The sequence below is a fragment of the Scyliorhinus canicula genome, chromosome 24, assembly GCF_902713615.1.
Source record: "Scyliorhinus canicula chromosome 24, sScyCan1.1, whole genome shotgun sequence".
Taxonomy (NCBI): domain Eukaryota; kingdom Metazoa; phylum Chordata; class Chondrichthyes; order Carcharhiniformes; family Scyliorhinidae; genus Scyliorhinus; species Scyliorhinus canicula.
The window spans coordinates 18,080,981-18,101,063 of NC_052169.1; the positions used below are offsets into that span (position 1 = coordinate 18,080,981).

General features: G+C 53.0%; 2 protein-coding genes across 5 annotated transcripts in view; both read left to right on the forward strand.

The window, feature by feature from the left end:
* The window catches only part of LOC119956850 (hydroxylysine kinase-like), an 81,787-nt gene extending 66,563 nt beyond the window's left edge, over window positions 1-15,224 (forward strand). The window contains exon 6 of the mRNA XM_038784344.1: window positions 15,121-15,224. The gene's annotated coding sequence lies outside the window, so the exon portion shown is untranslated. The remainder of the gene's footprint in view (window positions 1-15,120) is intronic.
* The window catches only part of LOC119956848 (hydroxylysine kinase-like), a 28,007-nt gene that overhangs the window by 2,916 nt on the left and 5,008 nt on the right, over window positions 1-20,083 (forward strand). The window contains exons 1-3 of one of the 4 annotated variants that reach the window (XM_038784340.1): window positions 2,183-2,195; window positions 15,121-15,457; window positions 15,664-15,803. In XM_038784340.1, the coding sequence (XP_038640268.1) occupies window positions 15,121-15,457; window positions 15,664-15,803 (477 nt within the window). In that variant the 5' untranslated portion in view covers window positions 2,183-2,195. Of the gene's footprint in view, window positions 1-2,182; window positions 2,196-7,094; window positions 7,122-8,280; window positions 8,301-15,120; window positions 15,458-15,663; window positions 15,804-20,083 lie in introns of those variants that run through there. The other 3 variants (XM_038784337.1, XM_038784339.1, XM_038784338.1) reach the window with 3 other exon arrangements.

Below are 20,083 nucleotides of genomic sequence, written 5' to 3' on the forward strand. Positions count from 1 at the left end.
CGTTTTGCAGTGTGCTGTGGCATTGTCCTTCATGTGCCGAGTAGTACCATTGTGTACAAGTCGTTGTTTCATCGCTGTTGTTTCTGTCGTTCCTATTTTTGTTGTTTTCATTGCCGTACTTGTTGCTGTTTTTGTCGTTTCTGTCTTTGGTGTTGGCACTGTCGTTGTTCCTGACTTTGTTGTTTTCGTGGCCGTTCTTGTTGCTGTTTTTGTCGTTTCTGTTTTTGGTGTTGTCACTATCTTTGTTCCTGACTTTGTTGTTTTCGTTGCCGTTCTTGTTGTTTCTGTCTCTTTCGTTGTCGCTATCTTTGTGCCTGACTTTGTTGTTTGTCTTGTCGCGCTTCATGTTGCTTTTGTTCTTTCTGTTGTCGTTCTCGTTTCTGCTGTGCTTCTTGCTATTGTTGTTGGTCTTGTCGCGCTTCATGTTGCTTTTGTTCTTGCTGTTGTTTGTCCCGTTTCTGCTGTGCTTCTTTTGACTTTTGTTTTTCTTGTTATACTCTATTCGTGTCCCGAGTGGATAATCTGAGTCATTGAGCATTTCGTCTCGAGAGTGGTGCGAATGATCTGATGTTGCATCGGTGCAGGTGACATCAATCATTTGTGGAGAATTGGATTCCTCATCTTTGCTTTCTTGGTGCTCCTCTTCCGGAGTCAAATTCTTCTCGATTTCATTTGACGCGGTGTCTCTGGATTCTTGGCGCTTCTCTTCTGGAGTCAAAACCTCCATGATTACAATTGACGTGGTGTCTGTGGACTTCTGGCGCTCCTCTTCTGGAGTCCAAATCTGCATGATTTCACTTGACGTGGTCTCTCTAGACTCTTGGTGCTCCGCTTCTGGAGTTGAAATCTTCATGATTTCTGTTGATGTTGTCTCACTGGACTCCAGGTGCTCCTCTTCTGGAGTCAAAATCTGCATGGTTTCTTTTGGCTTGGTCTCTCTGGACTCCAGGTGCTCCTCTTCTGGAGTCAGAATCTGCATGGTTTCTTTTGGCTTGGTCTCTCTGGACTCCAGGTGCTCCTCTTCTGGAGTCAGAATCTGCATGGTTTCTTTCGGCGTTGTCTCTCTGGACTCCAGGTGCTCCTCTTCTGGAGTCAAAATCTGCATGTTTTCTTTCGGCATCGTCTCTCTGGACTGTTGGGTGGCCCGACTCTGTGCTTCTGTACAGACAAGCTGAGAACTGTCAGTCTCGCTGTGATCCTGTACGTCGGGTGTGATCACCTTGTCACTGTCTTCGCATGCAGTGGGTAGAGGTGCATTGTCTTCTTCTTGTTCATGTGAGCTTGTTAGACTTTCATAGTCTGCTTGTGGTTGCTCAGATACGGCAGGTTGACCTTCATGGTCTTGTGCATGCATGGTGTCAGTGGTTAGATGTACGTTGTCTTCTTCTTGTTCCTGTGAGCTTGGTAGACTTTCATAGTCTGCTTGCGGTTGCTCAGATACAGCGGGTTTACCTTCATGGTCTTGTTCATGCATGGTGTTCGCCAGGGAGTGTTTGCTTGCATCCCTTTTGGAGTCTTTCATCACTCGCACTGTGGAGCCTGTCATCGCTCGCTCTGTGGAGTCTTCCTGTGCTCTCTGTGTGGCGTCGTCTTCGTCTAGGGTATTGCTGTCATCCAATGTATCGACGAGCTGCCATGGCATCATGGTGTTGGATTCATCTACCATGAGTAGAGTCGTGTTGAGCTTTGCAACGGTGTCGCTGATGCTGTGATCAGCATGTCCAAATAACTCCTCCATGTCTGAGTAGTATTCTTTGAAACCCATTTCATCTTCGTTGGCTTCTTCTACCACGAGTTGATTCTTGTTGAACTTTGCGACCGTGTCGCTGATGCTGTGATAAGCATATCCGACTGACTCAGCCATGTCTGAGTAGTATTCTTTGAAAACCAAATCATCTTGGTTGGATTCATCTACCACGAGTTGGTTCGTGTTGTTACTCGTGTCTTAATAAAGCTCGTAGTCTCAAATGTGGAGAAGATGCTTTATTGTGAATTCGTTCTCTCTTCAGAGCTCTACCTATGGCTACCTTCAGTGCTACCTGCTGCTGTGTGGGTACAGCTACCAGTTCTGCCTGCTGTGAAGTGTCCTCACTTCCTGTCCCCGTCTATTTATATGGCTCTCCCGTGCCCCCTCTAGTGTTTGCTCAGTTGTATTGCATCTAGTTAACTTGTGATCACCACAGCTGTGAGTTGAGGTAAGCAGTGTGCATTGAAACAAGGCTGTATGTGCGTGCCTGATGGATCTGGGTCGAAGCATTTGCTACTTCTGAATGATTGTTAAAGCAGGAGGTCTCCCCGGTTACCAAATTTAAATTCAGGAACTCTGCAGAAACCCTATTATGATTTGAAAGCTTGTCGAGCTTCTAATTCTCAAATTCTGGGGGTGGGGGTAGGGGGTGTTCAGGGGGTGAGGGTAGAGGGTATTCAGGGGGTTGGGGTAGGCGGTGTACAGGGGGTTGGGGTAGCGGGTGTACAGGGGGTGGGGGTAGGCGGTGTACAGGGGGTGGGGGTAGGGGGTGTACAGGGGGTGGAGGTAGGCGGTGTACAGGGGGTTGGGGTAGGGGGTGTACAGGGAGTGGGGGTAGGGGGTGTTCAGGGGGTGGGGGTAGGGGATGTTCAGGGGGTGGGGGTAGAGGGTATCCAGGGGGTTGGGGTAGGGGGTGTACAGGGGGTGGGGGTAGGGGGTGTTCAGGGGGTTGGGGTAGGGGGTGTACAGGGAGTGGGGTAGGGGGTGTACAGGGGGTTGGGGTAGGTGGTGTACAGGGTGTTGGGGTAGGGGGTGTACAGGGTGTTGGGGTAGGGGGTGTACAGGGGGTTGGGGTAGGTGGTGTACAGGGGGTTGGGGTAGGGGGTGTACAGGGGGTTGGGGTAGGTGGTGTACAGGGGGTTGGGGTAGGGGGTGTACAGGGGGTGGGGGTAGGGGGTGTACAGGGGGTTGGGGTAGGGAGTGTACAGGGGGTGGGGGTAGGGGGTGTACAGGGGGTGAGGGTAGGGGGAGTTCAGGGGGTGGGGGTAGGGGGTGTACAGGAGGTGGGGGTAGAGGGTGTTTAGGGGGTGGAGGTAGGGGATATTCAGGGGGTGGGGTAGGGGGTGTTCAGGGGGTGGGGGTAGGGGGTGTACAGGGTGTATAGGGGTGAGGGTAGGGTGTGTACAGGAGGTGGGGGTAGGGTGTGTTTAGGGTGTATAGTGGGTGGGGGTAGGGGGTGTACAGGGGGTGAGAGTAGGGGGTGTTTAGGGGTGGGGGTAGGGGGTGTTCAGGGTGTACAGCGGGTGGGGGTAGGGGGTGTTCAGGGTGTACAGTGGGTGGGGGTAGGGTGTGTACAGGAGGTGTGGGTAGGGGGTGTACAGGGGGTGTGGGTAGGGGGTGTACAGGGGGTGGGGGTAGGGGGTGTTCAGGGTGTACAGTGGGTGGGGGTAGGGGGTATTCAGGGGGTGAGGGTAGGGGGTGTTCAGGGTGTACAGTGGGTGGGGTAGGGGGTGTACAGGAGGTGGGGGTAGGGGGTGTTCAGGGTGTACAGTGGGTGGGGGTAGGGGGTGTACAGGAGGTGGGGGTAGGGGGTGTTCAGGGTGTACAGTGGGTGGGGGTAGGGGGTGTACAGGAGGTGGGGGTAGGGGGTGTTCAGGGTGTACAGTGGGTAGGGGTAGGGGGTGTAGAGGAGGTTTGAGTTCAGCTCCTCTCCTAATTCTTAACCAGTCGTTTTCCACATGTACGGAGCCTGTGTGAACTCGATGCTGTCGGACTGCAATGGAGTGATGGGCAGTGAGTCAGATCTATTACACAATGTACCTCACAGCGCGGAGGCACGTAATAATAATAAATAATAATCTTCCACATTCCGGCGCCAGTTCGGATACACGGAGAGTGAATTCAGAATGTCCAATTCACCGAACAAACATGTCTTTCAGGACTTGTGGGAGGAAGCCGGAGCACCCGGAGGAAACCCACGCAGACACGGGGAGAACCTGGGACCCTGGCGCTGTGAAGCAACAGTGCTAACCACTGTGCCGCAGTGCCGCCCTAACTATAAGTTTACCCTTCCTTGCACAGAATCACGAAGAAACTCATTTAAATCTCAATTCTAATATTTAATAATACAAATATAGCTAATGTGAAACTACTCCTGGGCAAAATGAATGGTTAATAATTATTCTGAGATTTTGAATGATTTTCTCAATGGAATTTTTTTTTTTTTTTTTTTCTTTTTTTTTTTATATAATTTTTATTGGAATTTTTTACAGAAAATGTAAAACATAACGACAAACAATGAAATGCAACAAAATAACCCATAATAACTGTGACACCCCCAGACCGTATCGGCGCATGTATCACATCCCCCCACCCCCCCCCAACCCTAATGAACAACAAAAGAACTTTAAAAATATTAAAATTAAATAAACAAACATAGTCATTGTCGGCCCCCCCCCCCCCTTTTCCCTCCCCTTTTCCCTCCCCGGGTTGCTGCTGCTGCTGTCCCCGTACCCTATCGTTGAGCCAGAAAGTCGAGAAAAGGCTGCCACCGCCTAAAGAACCCTTGTACCGACCCTCTCAGGGCGAATTTGACTTTCTCTAGCTTAATGAAACCCGCCATGTCATTGATCCAGGTCTCCACGCTTGGGGGCCTCGCATCCTTCCATTGTAGCAAGATCCTTCGCCGGGCTACTAGGGACGCAAAGGCCAGGACACCGGCCTCTTTCGCCTCCTGCACTCCCGGCTCCACCCCAACCCCAAAAATCGCGAGTCCCCATCCTGGCTTGACCCTGGATCCCACCACCCTCGACACCGTCCTCGCCACCCCCTTCCAGAACTCTTCCAGTGCCGGGCATGCCCAGAACATATGGGCATGGTTCGCTGGACTCCTCGAGCACCTGACACACCTGTCCTCACCCCCAAAGAACCTACTCATCCTCGTCCCAGTCATGTGGGCCCGGTGCAGCACCTTGAATTGGATGAGGCTAAGCCGCGCACACGAGGAGGAAGAATTAACCCTCTCCAGGGCATCAGCCCATGTCCCGTCTTCGATCTGTTCCCCCAGTTCCCCTTCCCACTTCGTTTTCAGCTCCTCTACTGACGCCTCCTCCGCCTCCTGCATAACCTTGTAGATATCAGATATCTTCCCCTCTCCGACCCAGACCCCCGAAAGCACCCTGTCGCTCACCCCCCTCGCGGGAAGCGAAGGGAATCCCTCCACCTGCCGCCTAGCAAATGCCTTTACCTGCAGATACCTGAACATGTTCCCCGGGGGGAGCCCAAATTTCTCCTCCAACTCCCCCAGGCTCGCAAACCTCCCATCAATAAACAGGTCCCTCAGCTGTCTGATGCCCGCTCTGTGCCAACCCTGAAATCCCCCATCAATGTTCCCCGGGACGAACCTATGGTTCCCCCTTAACGGAGCCTACATCGAGCCCCCCACTTCTCCCCTATGTCGCCTCCACTGCCCCCAAATCTTGAGGGTAGCCGCCACCACCGGACTCGTGGTATACCTCGTAGGAGGGAACGGCCACGGCGCCGTTACCAGGGCCCCCAGGCTTGTATCTCCACAGGACGCCCTCTCCATCCGTTTCCATGCTGCCCCCTCCCCCTCCATTACCCACTTGCGCACCATCGACACATTGGCCGCCCAATAATACCCCGAGAGATTGGGTAACGCCAGCCCCCCACCATCTCTACCCCGCTCCAAGAAGACCCTCTTCACCCTCGGGGTCCCATGCGCCCAAACAAAGCTCATGATGCTGCTAGTCACCCTTCTAAAAAAGGCCCTAGGGATAAAGATGGGCAAACACTGAAAAAGGAACAAGAACCTCGGAAGAACCGTCATTTTGACGGACTGCACTCTACCCGCCAACGATAGCGGCACCATGTCCCACCTTTTAAATTCCTCTTCCATCTGCTCCACCAGCCTGGTAAAATTAAGCTTATGGAGAGTCCCCCAACTCCTGGCCACCTGCACCCCCAGGTATCTGAAACTCTTCACTGCCCTCTTAAATGGGAGTCTCCCGATTCCCTCCTCCTGATCACCCGGGTGTACTATTCTCAATGGAATTTGGCATCAAGCCTGAAATAAGACTTTTTGGGTGGTATGTCTACAAACCAGTTCTAGCTCCTTGGGTTCAAGAATCAGGGTCGGGATTCTCCGACCCCCTGCCGGGTCGGAGAATCGCCCCGGGGCCGGCGCCAATCCCGTGTCCCGAATTCTCCGCCCCCCCCCCCCCCCCCCGAGATTCGGCGTGGACGGGAATCGCGACGGACGGCGGCCCCCCCGCGGCGATTCTCCGGCCCGCGATGGGCCAAAGTCCGGCCGCTGACAAGCCTCTCCCACCGGCGTGGATTAAACCACCTACCTTACCGGTGGGAGCAGGCGGGCGCCAGGGTCCTGGAGGGGGCACGGGGTGATCTGACCCCGGGGGGTGCCCCCACGGTGGCCTGGCCCGTGATCGGGGCCCACCGATCGGCGGGCGGGCCTGTGCCATGGGGGGCACTCTTTTTCTTCTGGAGGCGGAAGACACTCCTCCCCTGCGCATGCGCCAGTATGACGTCAGCAGCCGCTGACGCTCCGGCGCATGCGCGGACTTACGCCGGCCGGCGAAGTCCTTTCAGCCCCGGCTGGCGTGGCACCAAAGGCCATTCACGCCAGCCAGCGGAGTCGGAACCACTCCGGCGCGGGCCTAGCCCCTCAATGTGAAGGCGTGGCCCCTAAAGGTGCGGAGACTTCCACCACTCGAACATGCCGGGACCCCCCCCCCCCCCCCCCCCCCCCGCCCCGCTGGGAAGGGGAGAATCCCGACCCAGGTTTGGTCATTCAGACCTCAATCTTTTCAATAGAATTGAAAACAGCAAATTATTTGGAACGCTGCCTTAAGCTATTTGAGTCTTGTGAGAACAGGAAAATTGACCTTTGTTCTGAACAGCTTAATTTATTACATTAGAACATTCTAAAAACACAAAGCATGCTTTTCGTTTTTATATGCAAGTTAGTTATTGCTGCTTTATTCCAAGTTTCAAAGTGGCGTTTTGATCATTTTAGTCTTTTTCTTATTTTGTGGTTCTCAACAGATTGTATTTTCAGGATATTTCTTTAAAAGGCTCCGTGGGTTTTGATTTGTTTATTGTCATGTGTACCGAGGTACAGTGAAAAGTATTTTTCTGCGTGCAGCTCAAACAGGAGTCTGGTAACAGCGGGGAAGTAGATGTTTTTGAATCTGTTAGTGCGTGTTCTCAGACTTCTGTATCTCCTGCCCGATGGAAGAGTTGGAAGCCGGATGGGAGGAGTCTTTGATTATGCTGCCCTCTTTCCCCAGGCAGCGGGAGGTGTAGATGGAGTCAATGTATGGGAGGCAGATTCGTGTGATGGACCCTGTTCACGACTCTCTGAAGTTTCTTGCGGTCCTGGGCCGAGCAGTTGCCATACCAGGCTGTGATGCAACCAGATAGGATACTTTCTATGGTGCATCTGTAAAAGTTAGTGAGGGTTAATGTGGACATGCCAAATTTCCTTAGTTTCCTGAGGACGTTTAGGCGCAGTTGTGCTTTCTTGGTGATAGCGTCGACGTGGGTGAACCAGGACAGATTTTTGGTGATGTGCACATCTAGGAATTTGAAGCTGTCAACCATCTCCACCTCGGCCCCGTTGATGCTGACAGGGGTATGTACAGTACTTTGCTTCCTGAAGTCAATGACCAGCTCTTGGTGCCGCAGGCACCAAGTGAAGGAGAAGGTCGGAGTTGGGCCAAGCAGATGCGGGGGGGGTGCAGTGAGCTGGAGCTGGTGTACGTATTTACCAGGACTTAACTGTGGAGCTGGCGAGGAGGCGGGCAGCCTTCGGCTGACTGAAGACGGCTCTGTGTAACCAGAGTGAACCCAGCGAAGTTGAGGGTGATCTAAACTCCAGAGACTTTTATTTCTAGACGGTGGAGGTGGCGGAGGCTTTTGTGAAGGGTGAAGGATTGGGGTAGAAGTGAGAAATGGGACTGAGGACTGGTCTTGAATCGAGGGGAGGGGAGTTGGAAGAGTGTATATCATTCTATTTTTTACTTTGTGTTGTTATATGGGTTAAATCGGGTAGAGTTGCTGTTTAGGATAAGGTAAGAGAGCAGGGGGCGGGGCTGGGTGCTGTTTCTGTCTTTGTTTTTTGTAGCGATGATTTTTCTGGGGTCTGTCACTGGATATGTTTGTGTACTAATCTGCACAGGACTCAGCCAGGGATGATCGTTCCCCGTGCTCATTGAACTGAGTTAATCCTGCACTAGTACAAAAAGCAGGCTGTTGTAGAGCCAGCTAAATAGGAGTGAGGACCCGGTGAAAGGTAACTGGGCTCTGTGTATGGGTAATGCTGTTGCTGGAATAAAGGACTTTTAAGAAGCTTGTTGGACACCCCTCGCTTTATAACATTGCCGATGATGATGTATTGGCGCTGTTGGCGTGCTGCCAGTTTGGCTGAGCAACCTCCCTGGATTTTTAAAATAGATATAGGAGTCCTTGTTGTTGAGATGCTCGAGGGATGCGTGTAGGGCCAGGGAGGTGGCGTTTGCTGTTGTCCGGTTGCGGCGGTGTGTGAATTGCCGTGGATCAAGGCGTTCTGGGAGTATGGAGGTGATGCGCTTCATGACCAAATTGTCCCAAATTATGGGGCATTTGGGAGTTGCGGGATGGAGAGCTGGACGTTGTCCGATGTTTCCCCCCCCCCAACCCCTGGCATGCCATGCCGATTGGGCCTTGGCTTTATGGGTCTGATGCTGTGGGGCGCGCTGTCTCTGGGTTTGGCTGCTGGCAGCTTTGCCCCCTGTGTGACTGGTGAGGGTGTTGGGCTGGACGGGGTACCCACCGGCCTATCCTGCTTCCCCGTTTGGTTTGGATAAGATGCCACCGATCTGATGTCTTGGTTTGTCGTCTAGTTGCTGTTGGGGTTTGCACCCATTTCATCCTCTCCTCCTCCATGGCCACCTCCTCCATGGTCTCCTCCCCCATGGTCACCTCCCCCATGGTCTCCTCCCCCATGGTCACGTCCGCCATGGTCTCCTCCTCCATGGTCACCTCCTCCATGGTCTCCTCCTCTATGGTCTCCTCCCACATGGTCACCCTCGAGATGGTTTTGGGGGGGGGGGGGGGGGGGCAATCACCTGCAAAGGACTCATCCAGCTAGGGATGATCGTTCCCCGTGCTCATTGAACTGAGTTAATCCTGCAGTAGTATAAAAGGCAGGCTGTTGTAGAGCCAGCTAAATAGGAGTGAGGACCCGGTGATCTATAAAGGGGGCCTCACGGTAGCATGGTGGTTAGCATCAATGCATCACAGCTCCTGGGTCCCAGGTTCGATTCCCGGCTGGGTCACTGTCTGTGTGGAGTCTGCACGTCCTCCCCGTGTGTGCGTGGGTTTCCTCCGGGTGCTCCGGTTTCCTCCCACAGTCCAAAGATGTGCGGGTTAGGTGGATTGGCCATGCTAAATTGCCCGTAGTGTAAGGTTAATGGGGGGATTGTTGGGATACGGGTTACGTGGGTTTAAGTAGGGTGATCATTGCTCGGCACAACATCGAGGGCCGAAGGGCCTGTTCTGTGCTGTACTGTTCTATGTTCTATGTTCTAAATGTTGTTGCTGGAATAAAGGACCAGATGAACAGGGTGTTTGAGGAGTTCTATGAAAATTGTTATAGGTCGGAGCCACCTGTGGATGTGGGAATTCCTGGACAGTCTGGGGTACGAGAGGTTGGGGCAGGAAGATGGGACCACATTGGAGGGGTTGGTAGGGAAACAGGAGATAAAGGAGGCAATTGGGAGGATGCATTCGAGGAAGGTGACAGGATAAGATGGGTTCCCACCAGACTATTATAAGAAATTTCAGGACAAGTTGGCGTCGCTGATGGTGAGATGTTTGAGGAGGCGATGAGGAAGGGGGTGTAGCCACAGTCTTTGGGGCAGGCCTCAATATCCTTGCTGCTGAAGAAGAATAAGGACGCGACAGTGTGGGTCGTACAGACCTATATCGCTCCTGAATGTTGATGCGAAGATATTGGTGAAGGTGTTGGCGGCTAGGTTGGAGGGGTGCCTCGCGAAGGTGATAGGGGAGGACAGATAGGGTTCGTGAAAGGGAGGTAGCTTTATTAGGAGGCAGATTATTAGGAAGGTGCTTAATCTGGTTATGACGCCGGCTGAGGAAAAGGAGACAGTGGTGTTGGTTACGCTGGACACAGAAAAGGCATTTGATCGGGTGGAGTGGGGGGATTTGATTGCGCTGCTGGAGAGGTTTGGGATTGGGCCGAGATTTGTGGCGTGGGTACGGTTATTATTATTTATTTTTTTAAATTTGGAGTACCCAATTAATTTTTCCAATTGAGGGGCAATTTAGCGTGGCCAATCCACCTACCCTTCACATCTTTTGGGTTGTGGGGGTGAAACCACGCAAACACGGGGAGAATGTGCAAACTCCACACGGACTGTGACCCAGAGCCGGGATCGAACCTGGGACCTCAGCGCCGTGAGGCAGCAGGGCTAACCCACTGCGCCACCGTGCTGCCTGGGTAAGGAACCGAGGGCGAGCGTCCGCACAAACAATATGAGTTTGGGGTACTTTGCTCTGCACTGTATCCCTCCATCTTCTCGCTCAGCTCCCTCACCTCGGCCGATGCCTTCGACACAGCCACCTCCACCGGGGCAATCGCCTCCTCCACCAACACCTTCATCATCTCCTTCCTCATCACCTGGGGTACCAGACAGGGGTGTCCTATGTCCCCTCTGTTATTTATCTCTGTTATTTATGCTGGTGGTTGAGTCCTTGGCCATCGCACTGAGGAGCTTGGGTGTGTGGAAGGGAATAGTGCACCGTGGGGGGGGGGGGGGCGGAATAGTGCACAGTGGGGGGAATAATGCACAGTGGGGGGGGGAATAGTGCACAGTGGGGGGGGGGGAATAGTGCACAGTGGGGGGGGGAATAGTGCACCGTGGGTGGGAATAGTGCACAGTGGGGGGAATAGTGCACAGTGGGGGGAATAGTGCACAGTGAGGGGAATAGTGCACAGTGGGGGGGAATAGTGCACAGTGGGGGAATAGTGAACAATGGGGGTGAATAGTGCACAGTGGGGGGGGATAGTGCACAGTGGGGGGAATAGTGCACAGTGAGGGGAATAGTGCACCGTGGGGGGAATAGTGCACAGTGGGGGGAATAGTGCACAGTGAGGGGAATAGTGCACAGTGGGGGGGAATAGTGCACAGTGGGGGAATAGTGAACAATGGGGGTGAATAGTGCACAGTGGGGGGGAATAGTGCACAGTGGGGGGAATAGTGCACAGTGAGGGGAATAGTGCACCGTGGGGGGGGGGAATAGTGAACAGTGGGGGGGAATAGTGCACAGTGGGGGGAATAGTGCACAGTGGGGGGGAATAGTGCACAGTGGGGGGGAATAGTGCACAGTGGGGGGGAATAGTGCACAGTGGGGGGAATAGTGCACAGTGGGGGGGAATAGTGCACAGTGGGGGGGGAATAGTGCACAGTGGGGGGGAATAGTGCACAGTGGGGGGGTATAAATTCAAGCTGGAATGAAAGTGAAACTTTGTGGTGCCCCGGCCGGCAGTGAGGGTGGGGGGGGGGGGGGGGGGGGGGGCTTCCATTTGCAGGGCAGTAACCCACTTTAGATACCTGGGGGTGTCGGCACGGGATTGCTGGGGGGGGGAGGGGAGGGGCTCCGTTGTACAATCTGGGGAGGGTGAAGGCAATTCTGGGAAGGTGGGATAGTCTTCCTCTGTCACTGGCAGGTCGGGTGTAGGCCATGAAAATGAATGTGTTGCTGCGGTTTTTGTTTGTATTTCAGTGCCTGCCGATCTTTTTGCCGAAGGAATTTTTCAAGTAGGTGGATAAGTTGATCACCTTGTTTATTTTTGTGGGGGGGGGGGGATGTTCGGGGAGCCCGGTGGTGGTGGCGACGTTGAAGATCTGGAGGTAGTTGAGGCAGCCCTTTAAGCTGTGGACGGGGTCAAGGGAGATGCCGATTCGGGGGAACCATAGGTTTGATTAGGGAAGTTGGATGGGAGGCTTCGGAGAGAGGGAGGAGGGTTGAGGTGTTAGGGGAGAAATATGGACTGGGACAGGGAGAAGTATTTAGGTACCTGCAGCTCCGAGATTTTGTCAGGAAGGAGATTCAGAGCTTCCCAATGGCGCCGGCCCCCACATTGTTGGAAGAGGCATTGACGACAGGGGGAGTGAAGACGGGAGTGGTGTCTTCGATCAATGGGAGGATTTTTGGGGAGGATAAGATATCCTTGGAGGGGTTTAAGGCCAAGTGGAAGAGTTGGGGGAGGTTATGGAAGAGGGTCTGCGGTGTGAGGCGCCCTGGAGGGTAAACGCCTCTGCCTCGTGCGTGAGGTTGGGGCTGATACAGCTGAAGGTCATGTATAGGGCGAGGATGGGCCGACTCTTTGAGGGGGTGGAGGATGTATGTGAGCGTTGTGGAGGGAGCTCCGCAAAACATGTTCACATGTTTTGGTCCTGCCCGAAACTGGAGATGTATTGGAGGGAGTTTTTTTAATGTCATCTCGGGGGTGGTACATGTGAGCTTGGAGCCAGGGCCCCTGGAAGCTATTTTCGGGGTGTTGGACCGGCCGGGGCTGCAGGCAGGGGGGGGGGGGGGGGGGGGGGGCAGATGTTTTAGCCTTAGCCTCGCTGATTGCTCGAAGGCGGGTCCTGTGGGGTGGAGTTTAGAGTCTCCGGCCTGTGCCCTGGTTTGGCGAGGGGACCAGCTGGAATTGTTGACACTCGAGAAGGTGAAGTTTGAGCTGAGGGGGAGTGTTGTATTCTTTACTATGGGGGTGAACCACAAGCTGTTTCTTATATCGACCAAATGACCACACAGCCAATATGTTAGCTCAAAAACACAGTTTATTAATAACACAAGACTTGTATCTCTATGCGATAAACACACGGCTCCGTACTAAACTACACCTAACGACTAAGATGACCTTTACTTCACTTCGAGTGACCGGCACTGTGCGAGATAAGGCCTTTATCCGGGTCCACGTGGTCGGTTTGGAAGTGGTTGTGTTCGTCTCAGCTGGGCCCGTCCTTCAGGAATGGTCGCGGGTCCTTGAACCTGGTTGTTCTGCTGCAGTTTGGGGCAGCACGGTAGCATTGTGGACAGCACAATCGCTTCACAGCTCCAGGGTCCCAGGTTCGATTCCCGGCTTGGGTCACTCTCTGTGCAGAGTCTGCACATCCTCCCCGTGTGTGCGTGGGTTTCCTCCGGATGCTCCGGTTTCCTCCCACAGTCCCAAAGATGTGTAGGTTGGGTGGATTGGCCATGCTAAATTGCCCTTAGTGTCCAAAATTGCCCTTAGTGTTGGGTGGGGTTAGTGGGTTATGGGGATAGGGTGGAGGTGTGGGCTTGGGTAGGGTGCTCTTTCCAAGAGCCGGTGCAGACTCGATGGGCCGAATGGCCTCCTTCTGCACTGTAAATTCTATGATAATCTATGAGTTGGTCGCACACAGGCCGGTCCCAAAAGAGGCAGATCTCTAGTGCGCAGGGCTTTTTATCCTTCGTCTCTTTCGCGTCCTTTTGGGCTGTCCTTACTCCAGGTCCAATGGATCGATAGGGTTCTCGATCATCCTCATCGATCTCAGCCAATTAGGGGGCGGATATCTCGATAGCTGGGCGGGTCCCAGCTATCATTGTCCCAGGCATTTGGGCCTTTCCAAATAAGGGGGGGGGGGGGGGGTGCGGTTAGTCTGCTGCTGTTGTAACTCCTTGATTCAAACTCTATTGTCCTGGGGGAAATGGTGATCGACTCTTAAATGGATCCAAGTTTCAGCCAAGTCTGGTATCTTTGTGCATTACACAGAGGCTGTGTACCTGTCTGTGTCCCCAATTGACCACAATTCCCATGGTCCTTTGCAGGTGGCCATTTTACATGGCTACAGGAGGATGGAAGGGTTTTATTATTATTATTTTACAATTCATGGGCATTGTTTATCATGCACTTTCAAGAATTGGATGTGGGGGGGTGGTGGGGAGGTTGAGCATATTGTTTATGGGATGACCGTTGATTCTCATTTGGTCTTTTTTGTTTTGTAGTCTTTGGAATGTACGGGTGATGTTTGGGTTTGTATGTTGCAGGAGATGTTGTTTGGGGGATTGATACTGTATTTGTTATTGTTGGTTATCTTTTGTTGTGTGATGAGAATGTGGAAAACGAGGAGAATAAAATTTAAGAAAAAAAAGAATATTGCTACACATCATTTCCCTCATGCACATTTAAGGACAGTGGAACATTGTGACTCTGGTTAATAATCTTTAATGAATCAAGCAAATGAGATATCAAACACAAACCTTACCTTGCAGTATAAATCAGACATAAAACCAAATTATAAGATTATAATTCACATCCCAGGGAGCTCTTCAGGAATCATGGAATTTAATAATAATAATAACCTTTTATTGTCACAAGTGTGAAGTTACTGTGAAAAGCCCCTAGTCGCCACATTCCAGTGCCTGCTCAGGGAGGCCGGTACGGGAATTGAACCCGCGCTGCTGGCCTTGTTCTGCATCACAAACCAGCTGTCTAGCCCACTGAGCTAAACCAGCCTTTTTCCTGTGCAGAAGGAGGCCATTTGGTCCATTGCGTCTGCACCGGCCCTTGGAAAGAGCCCACACCTCCATCCTATCCCCATCGCCCAGTAACCCCACATCACCTTTTGGGCACTTAAGGGGCAATTTAGCATGGCCAATCCACCCAGCCTGCACATCTTTGGACTGTGGGAGGAAACCGGAGCACCCGGAGGAAACCCACGCAGAGACGGGAAGAAAATGCAAACGCCACACAGACAGTCACCTGAGGCCGGAATTCAACCCAAGTCCCCTGGAGCTGTGCGGCAGCAGTGCTAACCACTGTGTTGTATGTTATACAATAACATACATTTCCGTGCTTGCAGAGACTGTTACACAATAATAGTTTTTTTTGGGGGGGAACAAGAGCACAAACTGTAACCAATAATGAAAAACACTTGCTGATGCACTCTAACGATGGAAGCCTCCATGCTGGGATCACAATGACTGTGTTTGAGCAAGTTTAAGTTAAGAATAAGTTACCTTCATTATTGCATTTCATTCCCTTACTTAGTCAGCTTCATTATTTTGGTATTTCTCAGATGTCCACCATGGAGAAACCTGTTCTAATCAAACCCACGCTGAATGAAGCCCAGGTTGTTGAGTTGGTCAAGCGGTTGTACGGTCTGAGGGTCTCCAGTGTCCAACCAATGCCCGGTTACGATGATCAGAACTTCCACGTCCTGGTGTCTGAGAGCCAGGAGACTGGAGATCACAGTAAGAGCTATGTCTTCAAAGTGATGAACAGCGTCGATAGCCAAAATGCCGATTTGATTGAAGCACAAACACGAGCCATGATGTTTTTGAACGAGAAAGGGTTTCCTTCGCCCATTCCAATCCCAACCACTGATGGCAAGATTATGTCATTGGAAAGTATTGGTAAGTATCAGTTCTTGGTGACTGGGGTCAGGTAAAAGTTGACCAGACAACACACCAAATGTTTAAATTCACCTTTTTACAAATGTCCACATTTACATAAAAGATTGCAAACTCTGTAATGAATAGAAATCAGTATCTATTGATATCTTCCAGCTTCCAATAGAATAAGTTAATTGAACAAGAACACTGTGCATCATCTTTCACAGATTATGGCGAAGAATCTAAGACCCATATGGTCCGGTTGCTGACCTACCTTCCTGGAACACCATTGGCCCAAATGCCTATAGGACCCCAGATCCTGTACAAAGCTGGCCGAACACTTGCCCAAATGAACTGGGTCCTCACAGTAAGTCAGCGCATTTTACCAGTAGAAGTGCATTTTACCTGCAGAATTATCTCGAAAAAGGACCATGGCCGGGATTCTCCCCTACCCAGCGGGGGGGGGGGTGGTCCCGGCGTAGCGGAGTGGCGCCAACCACTCCGGCGTCGGGCCTCCCCAAAGGTGCGGAATTCTCGCCCGGCCGGCGCGGGGCTGGCCGAAAGGCCTTCGCCGGTTCGCGCATGCGCCGGTGCGTCAGCTACCGCTGGACGTCACCACCGGCGCATGCACGGTAGGGGTGTTCTCTTCCGCCTCCGCCATGGTGGAGGCCGTGGCGGCGGCGGAAGAAAAAGAGTGCCCCCACGGCACAGGCCCGCCGGCCGATCGGTGGGCCCCGATCGCGGGCCTGGCCACCGTGGGGGCACCCCCTGGAGTCCAATCACTCCGCGCCCCCACCCCCAGGACCCCGGGGGCCCGCTCGCGCTGCCAATCCCACCGCCACCAGAGGTGGTTGAAACCACGGTAGCGGGATTGGCCTCTCAGCGGCGGGACTTTGGCCCATCGCGGGCCGGAGAATCGGTGCAGGGGGCACGCCGATCGGCGCGCCGTGATTCCGGCCCCGCCATTTCCTGGGCGGCGGAGATTTCCGGCCACGGTGGGGGCGGGTTTTTCGCCGGCCCCGGGTGATTCTCCGATCCTGCGGGGGTCGGAGAATTTTGCCCCATGTCCGCCACCCCCTCCCCCGGAAACTGTGATGCAGCCCATAGGTTCTTGTGGTCTGATCAATTTTGTCACCTATTGTAACAGATCACTGATGGTACGAGACACATTGTGAAAGGATTCTGACAAAAGTTTTCCTCAATATTTGAGGTCTGTAGGCAGCATTGAGGTGATTCTGTACCTCAGAAGGTCTGATCTCGCCAGATGCTGGATTTACTCGAAAGCCAAGAGTCGGAATGGGAGAAGGGATCACCCAATATCAATGCTCCTCTGGAAGATGTTAGGAATGGAATCTGATTCCTTTGCTTTATTTTTATTTTTTAAATAATTTTTATTGAGAAATTTTGATTTTATACAACATTGACGCACCTTAGTAAAATACCGAAAATAACAATAATATTAACAATCATATACATTCGCCCCATCCCCATGAACAACCCAGCATTTTAACAACAACACAAATTAACACACTATAAAGTTACAGAATAAACACTACAATAATGCACCCCCCCCCCCCCCCCCCCCCCCGGGTTGCTGCTGCTATTGACCCAGTTACCTATCTCTGAGCCAGGAAGTCCAGGAAAGGCTGCCATCGTTTATAGAACCCTTGTATTGATCCTCTCAGGGCAAATTTGACCTTTTCCAATTTTATAAATCCCGCCATGTCACTGATCCAGGTCTCCACGCTTGGGGGCCTTGCATCCTTCCATTGTAACAGAATCCTTCGACGGGCTACTAGGGACGCAAAGGCCAGGACACCGGCCTCTTTCGCCTCCTGCACTCCCGGCTCTACCGCAACTCCAAAAATCGCGAGTCCCCACCCTGGTTTGACCCTGGATCCAACTACCCTCGACACCATCCCCGCCACCCCCTTCCAGAATTCTTCCAGTGCTGGGCATGCCCAGAACATATGGGCGTGGTTCGCTGGACTCCCCGAACATCTGGTGCACCTGTCCTCACCCCCGAAGAACCCACTCATCCTAGTCCCGGACATGTGGGCCCGGTGCAGCACCTTAAATTGGATGAGACTAAGCCTCGCACATGAGGAGGAAGAGTTGACTCTCTCCAAGGCCTCCGCCCAAGTCCCGTCCTCTATCTGCTCCCCGAGTTCCTCCTCCCATTTAGCCTTCAGCTCCTCCACTGACGACTCCTCCACCTCCTGCATTACCTTATAGATGTCAGACACCTTCCCCTCTCCTACCCACACCCCCGAAAGCACTCTGTCCATCGTCCCCCGCGAGGGCAGCAAAGGGAATCCCTCTACCTGTCGCCTAGCAAACGCCTTTACCTGCAGGTATCTGAACATGTTCCCCTGGGGAAGGCCAAATTTATCTTCCAGTTCTCCCAGGCCCGCAAACGTCCCGCCAATAAACAGGTCCCTCAATTTGCTGATGCCCGCCCTTTGCCACCCCCTAAATCCCCCATCCGTGTTCCCCGGGATGAAACGATGGTTGCCACCCAGTGGAGCCTCCATCGAGCCCCCTGTTTCCCCCCGATGCCGTCTCCACTGTCCCCAGATTCTTAGGGTCGCCGCCACCACCGGGCTCGTGGTAAACCTCTTAGGGGAGAGCGGCAACGGTGCCGTTACCATGGCACCCAGGCTCGTACCTCTACATGACGCCATCTCCATTCTTTTCCATGCCGCCCCTCCCCCCTCCATCACCCATTTACGCACCATTGACACGTTGGCTGCCCAATAGTACCCCAGAAGGTTGGGCAGCGCCAGCCCGCCTCTATCCCTTCCTCGCTCCAGGAACACCCTCTTCACTCTCGGAGTCCCATGTGCCCACACAAAGCTCAGAATACTGCTAGTCACTCTCCTAAAGAAGGCCCTGGGGATAAAGATGGGCAGGCACTGAAAAAGGAACAAGAACCTCGGAAGCACTGTCATTTTGACGGACTGCACCCTCCCCGCCAATGACAATGGCAGCATGTCCCACCTCCTGAACTCCTCCTCCATCTGATCTACCAGTCTGGTAAAGTTATGCTTGTGGAGAGTCCCCCAGTCCCTGGCCACTTGCACCCCCAGGTACCTAAAGCTCTCCCCTGCCCGCCTAAGCGGGAGCCTACCAATTCCTTCCTCCTGGTCTCCAGGGTGCACCACAAACACCTCGCTCTTGCCTAAGTTTAATTTATAACCTGAGAAGGGTCCAAACTCGGCTAGTAACTCCATCACTCCCGGCATCCCTCCCACCGGGTCCGCCACATACAGTAACAGGTCGTCGGCATACAACGACACCCTATGTTCCTCTCCACCTCGCACCAAGCCTCTCCACCTCTCTGAATCTCTCAATGCCATCGCCAGCGGCTCGATTGCCAGTGCAAACAACAAGGGGGACAGGGGGCAACCCTGCCTGGTCCCTCGGTAAAGCCGGAAGTACTCCGACCTCCTCCTATTCGTGGCCACGCACGCCATCGGGGCCTCATATAGCAGCCTCGCCCATCTAATGAACCCTTCACCAAATCCAAACCTCCCCAACACCTCCCATAGGTACCCCCACTCCACTCTATCGAAGGCCTTCTCCGCATCCAGCGCCACCACTATCTCTGCCTCCCCCTCAATCGCCGGCATCATAATGACATTCAGCAATCTCCGCACATTCGTGTTCAGCTGCCTTCCCTTCACAAAACCTGTCTGGTCCTTGTGCACAACCCCTGGCACACAGTTCTCTATCCTGGTGGCCATGATTTTTGCCAGCACCTTAGCATCCACGTTGAGGAGAGATATGGGCCTGTATGAACCACACTGCTGGGGGTCCTTGTCCTTCTTTAAAATTAACAAGATTAGCGCCCATGACATCGTCGGGGGCAAAGTCCCCCCTTCCCACGCTTCATTGAGTGTCCGCACCAGCAAGGGGCCCACTAGATGATTCCTTTGCTTTATTGAGCATCAACCAGCAGAGACTCGCCAAACATTTGCAGTGATATTAGTACCTTTATTGCTTCTTTAAATCCACATCCCAAGCCTCCAATCCCCCTCATGCTAAATCTTTCTCATTCTTTTGGGCAGCATGGTAGCATAGTGGTTAGCACAATTGCTTCACAGCTCTAGGGTCCCAGGTTCGAATCCCGGCTTGGGTCACTGTCTGTGTGGGGTCCACACGTTCTCCCCGTGTGTGAGTGGGTTTCCTCCGGGTGCTCCGGTTTCCTCCCACAGTCCAAAGATGTGTGGGTTAGGTGGATTGGCCACGGTAAATTGCCCTTAGTGTCCAAAATTGCCCTTAGTGTTGGGTGGGGTAACTGGGTTATGGGGATAGGGTGGGGGTGTGGGCTTGGGTAGGGTGCTCTTTCCAAGAGCTGGTGCAGACTCGATGGGCCAAATGGCCTCCTTCTGCACTGTAAATTCTATGATATTTTCATCTATCTCATATCGCCCTCATCCCAACCCCATCGTGTCTTCCCTCTTATGTGCCCTCCCTGTCGTCGCACTCACAGGCTACCCACCCTCCCTGTCTATATCCAGCACATGCCATCGTCCTTCCCATTGCCGTACTCTCACAATTTCTTCACCCACTTCCCATGCCATCTCCCCACCCTGAGACTTCACCCCAATCATTCCAGCGAGGATTGTTTTTGTTTTTCTCTAT